This window comes from Rutilus rutilus, assembly GCF_951802725.1.
Source record: "Rutilus rutilus genome assembly, chromosome: 2".
Classification (NCBI taxonomy): Eukaryota; Metazoa; Chordata; class Actinopteri; order Cypriniformes; family Leuciscidae; genus Rutilus; species Rutilus rutilus.
The window spans coordinates 53984017-53991821 of NC_140210.1; the positions used below are offsets into that span (position 1 = coordinate 53984017).

The 7805-nt window shown below is 39.9% G+C and overlaps 1 protein-coding gene across 2 annotated transcripts; it reads left to right on the forward strand.

Moving 5' to 3' along the window:
• Window positions 1-5803, forward strand: LOC311286637 (polymeric immunoglobulin receptor-like). 2 transcript variants are annotated; one of them, XM_084402899.1, is made up of 7 exons: window positions 1-145; window positions 1058-1375; window positions 1611-1928; window positions 2025-2351; window positions 4168-4269; window positions 4471-4514; window positions 4613-5803. In XM_084402899.1, exons 1-7 carry the CDS (start codon window positions 106-108, stop codon window positions 4922-4924), a joined length of 1461 nt encoding a protein of 486 aa, XP_084259025.1. In that variant the 5' UTR covers window positions 1-105; the 3' UTR covers window positions 4925-5803. The 2 variants fall into 2 exon arrangements, with proteins under 2 accessions (XP_084259025.1, XP_084259024.1); XM_084402898.1 differs by having other exon boundaries at window positions 2-145; window positions 4159-4269.
• Window positions 5804-7805: the final 2002 nt, after the last annotated feature.

Here is a 7805-nt window from a genome sequence, read left to right on the forward strand (position 1 = left end):
TGTAACCAGGAAAGAAACACTCAAAACTCTTCTGAACACACATAGAAAGCTTCAGAAGAACTGAATCTACTAACAACAGAGAAGATCATTTAATAAGAGAGAAGAATGAAGATCATCTGGACTTTCACTCTGCTGATGATTCCTGGTAAGAATCTGAACTCAAGTTCACATCACAGAAGAACACAGATTAAATAATGAATACAAGTCTTAATCTTCAACTAATATGGTGACATTTCCTTTAAAACACTTTAAAATGAATCTCACTTCAGTGTGTATTTAATGCTGGTTTGTTGTAGGTGTCGTGAGGTGTCAGTCTCCATGAGTGTGACACTCACTAAATCACTAAAGATAGCACAGATTTGGTCTTTTCAGTCTTTTACTTCAGTTCATGCTGTTTTATTGACTGTTGAAGACATTTCATTTCTGTGTATATTAAAGGGGTGGTATAATGCGCTTTTCGAAAGATGTATGTATGTGTATGTGAAGTTTTAGCTCAAAATACCCCACAGATATTTGTATATAGCATGTTAAATTTGCCACTTTTTGAGGGTGAGCAAAAACACACCGTTTTGTGTCTGTCACTTTAAATGCAAACGAGCTGCTGCTCCCGGCACAGAGGGCGGAGCTTCAAGAGCTTGTGTCCTTTTACCTCACACACACATGCTCTGAACATTTCAAAAACTTTGACAAAAACGTCTGACAATGATGGAGAGACTCAAGAAGAAGTGACAACATGTAGATGCATGGTTATTTGGTGAATTTATGTAGCTGATGTGTAGTTATCTTCTAGTCATTGATTAGCATATTCTGTCTTGATAATCTATAAATCATGTTCCAGGGCGGGGTTTATGTAAATTTTGTGTTATGTAGTTCCTACCAGCCGTTTGTTGTAGTCCTTAAAAAGCGATTTCTTTAAAATAAAATATCTCCCTTTGCTTTGAACTTTGAGTGTCATAACTTTGCAGATGTTGTTTATCATTACACACTAACTAAAGTTAGAAAAGTGAAATCATATTCAACCACCCCTTTAAAGTGTTTTAATGCTGGTTTGTTGTAGGTGTCGTGAGCTCCATGAGTGTGACAGGATATTCAGGAGGAGGAGTCACGATCAAATGCAAATATGATGAAGGATATTCTGATTATATAAAGTATTTTTGTAAAGGACAGTGGTCAGAGTGCACAGACAGAATCAGGACTAATGAGAAAGATAAATGGGTTCAGTCTGGAAGATTCTCTCTGTATGACGACAGAAGTTCAGCAGTCTTCACTGTGACCATCAGAGATCTGAGAGAAGAGGATTCTGGGACGTACTACTGTGGAACTGAAAGGGTTGGAATAGATCACTCCACTAAAGTGAATCTGAAGGTTTTAACAGGTGAGTAACTGAGACCCTCGAACTCATGATGATCTCCACAACATCACGATACTCAACACCGACTGTAATAACAGACGTTCACATGTGAAACTCATAAAAGATGCAATTTTTAACTCCCGATGTACGATTTACACTCATAATCTTGACCTGCAATGATAAATGTTGCCACAAAGTGAGCAAAAATGTGTTTATATTGAGAACAAAACAATTAATTATCTGGGTTTGTGTTCAACAGGTCATCAATTCAGGACAGTGAGAGGATATTCAGGAGGAAACGTCATTATAAACTACAAATATGAGATTCAAGAAGAGAATCCTGTGATAGACGTCTGTAAAACTGCAGCAGATCAGTGTTTTACTGTAATAAACACTAACAGAAGAGCAGAATGGAAACATGACAGACGATTCTCCGTTCATGATGACAGATCTGCAGGACTCTTACTTCTGTTTATCAGAGATCTGAATGAGAACGACTCTGGAGAATATAAGATTATAGTCAAAGTTTCTGAAGATTACAGTTTCTTCTCTGAGTTTAATCTGGACATTAAGAAGGGTGAGCTGCTTTCAGTCATTTATGCATTATTTGACAGAATCCATGAATATATCTGGTGATTGTAACATTGCTGCACTTTATCTGGATCTTAAACAGAGGATTGTTGTGTGAAGAACATCAGTCTATCAGCTTACGCAGGAGGATCTGTGAACATCAACTGCAAATACCCACAATCCCACATTCATGATGTGAAGTTTCTGTGCTGGAGATCTGGAGCTGATCTCTGTGCTAATGAGACGTCTGTGAATGAGAGCAGAAGATGGAGGGATGAGGGAAAGATCCGGCTGTATGATGACAGAGAACAGCAGCTCCTGACGGGAAGCATCAGTCATGTGACTGAAGAAGATTCAGAATACTGGTGTGGAGTTCAGTCTGATCAAGGACACAAGATCTTCATCACACGAGTCCTGATCAATGTTACAGGTACGGATGATTTTCTCAGTGATGTGTGTCTTGCATCATGTTGCTTGAATGTGGAAACAGAATGAAGAAGCAGGTTTACTCTGTTCTTGTAGATTTGCACACAGGATTATTTTAATGTAGAAGTAACATGATGTCTGAAAAAACAAAGTCACAAACCACAATTACAAAAGAGGAAGTTTCCTCACAAATCTGAGCTGCAGTCAGTATTACTTCAGTCTCTGCAGTTAAAAGTGTGTATAGATCTATGGTGCTGTTCTGCAAATGCACTGGTCACATGTTTGTGATAGTTTTATTCATCATGTCACTCTTTATATGTATAATGTAATTGGTTCATTTGAAACATCAGTTGATGTTCAGATGTTTTTGTCCTGTTCTGGTACATTCATATTCTCATTTCCTACCGTTTGGGGAAACTCTGTTATAGATTGTGTTGTAGATATACAGTAGATCAGGGGAACATGTCATTTTCGTGGGAAGAGATACAGCAGTGTGTAATCTCAGGAACTGGACATCTGAACAAAGTGTGAAAGTTTGTGTGGTCATTTGGTGTTACAACAGTGTTTGGTGTTGCAGCAATTTGGACACCGTATCACAAGTTTTTTACTTTAGTAGTAGTGTTGTAATTTTAGTGCAGTTTATTTCTGTTAGTCCACTTTACCACACTTGCACCACAGTTAAAACTGAAGTTAAGGGTGCGTACGGATAAGAAAATGGTATTTGCTATCCTTCGGTTGTGCTGTTTTGTTTTATTCACCATGAGAAAACATGTTTATTTATAAGTTCCTAAAGCTTAAATGAACAGCTTGCGGTTGTGTTTTCTGTGCATCAGCTACAGAGGTGTCAAGTAACGAAGTACAAATACTTCGTTACCTTACTTAAGTAGAAATTTGGGGTATCTATACTTTACTGGAGTAATTATTTTTCAGACGCCTTTTTACTTCTACTCCTTACATTTTCACGCAATTATCTGTACTTTCTACTCCTTACATTTAAAAAATAGCCTCGTTACTCCTATTTAATTTCGGCTTGTTTTCATTCTGGCTTGTCGTCGTAAAAAAAAAAAAAAAAAAGCCAAATTACACAAACGGTTTAGATCTGAGTCCTGCCTCCTGAATACACATCGCTAAACTGATTGGCGTTGTGGTGTCTTTCTAACTTGTGAGAGGCTGTAGTCACATTTGGTTGTGTGATGCGCCAAAACTCCTCTGAAGGAAACCTAGATGCGAGAGAGAGAGAGAGAGAGAGAGAGAGAGAGAGAGAGAGAGAGAGAGAGAGAGAGAGAGAGAGAATTAATTGCATTTTTTTTCCTTACATTACTTTTACACTTTAAGTAGTTTTGAAACAAGTACTTTTATACTTGAGTAAAAAGCTTGAGTTGATACTTCAACTTCTACAGAAGTCTTTTTAAACCCTAGTATCTATACTTCTACCTGAGTAATGAATGTGAATACTTTTGACACCTCTGATCAGCAAACATGAATTATGGGTAGGGGAATTAAATCAGTAACCATTAAAATAAATGATGTCAAGATCTGTGTCCGGGGCGAAAGAAAGAAAGAAAGAAAGAAAATCCTTTCGAAAAACAGTTTAGTTATCCCTCCATTTTGCTATTGTTTTGGATACAGATGTTCTAAAAACGACATCATCCCCATCATCATCATCGGCTTCTGTTTTCAAAACTTCTACATCTACTGTAACATCACATCAGTGTTTCCTAACATGTCAACAGGTGCCCTTGTGCTGAAATATAGACATACAACCTAATATTTAGCTCAAAGTGATCCGATTCTCTTATTATTATCTCTAGTTTTTTCAGGCTCTTCTCTGATCGTTCCTCTGGTTCTGGTTCTGGTTCTTCTGGTTCTGATCATCGCTGGACTCTTATTACTGTTTCTCTGTAAGAAGTATCAGTCTCAAGGTAATACTCCTTCCTATCTACTTTAGATATAGAAACTCTCCATTTATACTGAGATTAAAACAAAGATTTGTTTTTCCAATTTGAATCTGTCGCCACCTATTGGCTACAAATACAAAAAAAAAAAAACATTTACAAAATACATAATTGTTAAAACGTGGTAATGTATGATGTCATTAATTAAAGTACGCTTGTTTTTGGCAGGTGGTGATTCGTCGTCTCAGACTGGACCAGGGAAACATGAAGTTGTGAGTCTAGTTACTGTATAAAATGTTTAATTAAATGTCTAATGCCTTCCATCCTAATGATATTCAGAGCTTTAAATAATGTCTCTGTCTCTCCTCAGGTTTCTCACACTGGTTGTGATTATGAGGACATTAAAGACACTCACAAACAATTACCCACAAACCCCTCTGATTCTTCTGCCACTGTTTATGCCACTGCCCAATTACCCACAAACCCCTCTGATTCTTCAAACTGTGTTTACGCAACAGTTGAGAAAGGCACTGGTGACTCTCAGCGCTGCATCACATCTGCTGAGGATCTGAATTACGCAGTAGTGAATTTCCACAAGAAATCTGACTGTCCTGACCGTGTCAGTTTCAGGAATAATCAGGATTACAATGAATACGCTACTCTCAATTATCTCACTGCTTGACAAGCCACAGTAGAATATAAATGAGCTGAATGTTTTTTTTTTATCACCTTGTCTTTGGTATGAAATTTCTATGTTTGATATTTTTATTACTAATACTAATAGGTCATGTACGCCCCAGAGCCTGCTGCCATGTCAATCCCGGAGCAAGCACTTATTGATCTGGATACCCTAGAATGGACTCCCAACCCTGGGCTCTCTCCTTCCTCACCGGTCACACCCGGCTTGTTGTAAACTCTAGTTTCTTGGCCCTTCCTCTTCCGCTGGTGCAGTCCAGTCTCATAGCACCGCCTCCTCTGCTGGTCCCGTCCAGTTCCCAGGCTCTGCCTCCTTCACTTGTTCCCTCTAGTTCCTTAGCTATGCCTCCTTTCCTGGTTCTGTCTGGCTTCCTGGCTGTACCCCCTGCATCCACACTCCGCCTGGCTCCACCTTGGTCTTTAAAGCCTCCTGCTCCACCTCAGTCCTCTGGCTCAACCTTGGTCCTCTGGTCCAGTGGCATCACCCTGATTCTTCAGTCCTCTGGCTCCACCTGCATCCTCACTATACCACCGGCTGCACCTCGGTCCTCCAAGCCCCAAGCTCCACTTCAGTCCTCAAATACTCCGGCTCAACCCTGGCCCTCCGGTGCAGTGGTATCACCCTGATTCCCCAGCCTCTTGGCTTCCTTGACTGTAGAACAAGGGAGATCTTGCACCTCATCGGCTCTGCCCTGGACTGCAACTGCCTAAAGCCCCGTTCACACCGCCAGCGACACGCAGCGACAAAGCGACATGATCCCATTCATTTCAATGGAGCGCTGGCGACTTCCGGCGACACGAGCGACAGTGACCGTTGGCGACAGAATGTGGGCGTGTCAAGCGACATGAGACGCGCGACAAAAGTTCAGAAATTTCAACTTTATGCAAATGAGAAGCGATTTTCGCGAGCGACAACCAATAGGAAAGAAGACTTTCAGTGGAGTTCAGCTCAAGTCACCATCTCGAGTGCAGGCAAGAAGAGTTCGAGGGCGATTTCACTGCTTTATATGATTTGACTGTATGGATATAATAAAATGATGCATGGAAAAGAAACTGTCGACATTCTCAGTGAGTTTAATTCACACATTTAGTTCGAGTGTTGTAATTTTATGATGCAAGTTTAGCACTGCTGCAGACAGTTCATTTTACAGTTTCCCCTGCATTATGTGGATTATAAGGGACAATAAATGGATTATTTGTCAAATTCGAATGACGTTTTAGTAACTATTGACAGTATGAGTGAGTTTAATTTGTTGATTGATCGATCGTTAATGTAGTTAAATATTTAATGCACTGCACTGCTGTGGTTAATATAACAATACTCTCCCAACAGCATAATATTGCTTTTAAATCTTTTAAGACCAATTCCTAGTCAAATTAGAATTATATCTCAGTTTTATATAACACTTGTGATGGTATATGCTCAGACGTGCAGTCTACCAATAACATTAGAGCGACAACACTAGGAACGCCCACAAGCGACTTCACTGTACAGAGACTAGCGACATGCAGCGACAAAATCGCTGGCGGTGTGAACGGGGCTTAAGGCTCTGAGGGTCTTCATCCCTCTGGGTCCATCAAGGCATCCCACTCTGCCCATTCCGTCAGGGCCTTCTCCACCCCCATCTCGTACTGTCAAATTTATTTAGATTTATTTTCAAGGGCTCTTATTGTTTCATTCTATGGTTCCTGTGTCCTTAGTGTCTGTTTCCTTGGTGATCATGAGGGGCTTTTGCACCAGGTAGTTATAGGAACACTGTTATGGGAACTAGCCACCAGGCTAATACTGGAACCGTTGGAATTGTCTTTAATTAAACTGCTGCAGTATACATCCTCATCTCTACTTGTCCCTGCTTAAACTTAACACCTTTAGTGTAACAGAAAATGTGAGAGATATTCTGACAAATACAGGAAGAGAGGAAGTAAAAAAAAAAGTTGTCAAATTCTTCTATAGAAATTTGTGTTGGGAAATGTTTAACCAGAGATAAAGAGCAAAGACTGAGGAGAATGCACATCTTTACACTGATGATTCCTGGTTGGTTTTGCTCCTAATTGGTGTTCCGATGTTTCTAATGGCTGTAAGAAAGAATAAACAGACTCACAGCGATTCAATTTTCATATCTTAGGTATTTTCTATTAGTTCATACTAATGCTGAATGACGGTCTACAAGAGATTCAGATTCATCACATACATTTTACTGTGTTGAAGTTGAAAGTAAAGGTCATCATCGCCCTCTATTGGCCTCCACTAGATAGACATGAGAGTATTTACGTTATTCCAGTCAAATCTGAGGGATGCTAACGAGCTTCCAGTCTTCAGTCTTCCGGTTTTCACACTTCTCTCTTTTACTTAAGCTATTAAAGGTAGGGTAGGCAATTTTGGGAGTGGCTAGCAATAGCAAGTTAGCTTTGAAAGCATTAGATCCCACCCTCCCTTCAGAGAGTTTTGAAAGCCACACCTTCAAAACACATGAATGCACATACCAAAATTTGCAAAGCATCACGAGATAAGAGACGGCGTTAAACTACCTCATGTCTCAAAGCACATAACATTAAAATAATAATGAGCATAAACACCTTAAAGAGCACTGACCTGTACCACCTGACTTCTGCAGATTCATTTCGCCCTTGAGTGTTGCCATTGAAACTTAGTTATGGAGTGAACGCAGCATAAGCTGGTTGTTTTGGTTCAGGAGGAACTGCTGTTTCGTTTGCGCTGTTCTGTGACTGACTTCTCTCTAACTCTGCATAGCATGAAACACACTGATGATGTCTGCGCAAGCAGGTGCGCAGAGGTATGAAAATACATAAGTAGGTAGGATAGTGTACTCTTTATGCAGCTTGAACAAACATTTTGTGGTCCTACA

Coding starts and splice junctions, on each gene's coding strand:
- LOC311286637 (XM_084402898.1), top strand. CDS start 106: ATGAAGATCATCTGGACTTTCACTCTGCTGATGATTCCTG. Junction 1,929..2,024: donor TAATCTGGACATTAAGAAGG/GTGAGCTGCTTT, acceptor GATCTTAAACAG/AGGATTGTTGTGTGAAGAAC. Junction 4,270..4,470: donor TAAGAAGTATCAGTCTCAAG/GTAATACTCCTT, acceptor TGTTTTTGGCAG/GTGGTGATTCGTCGTCTCAG.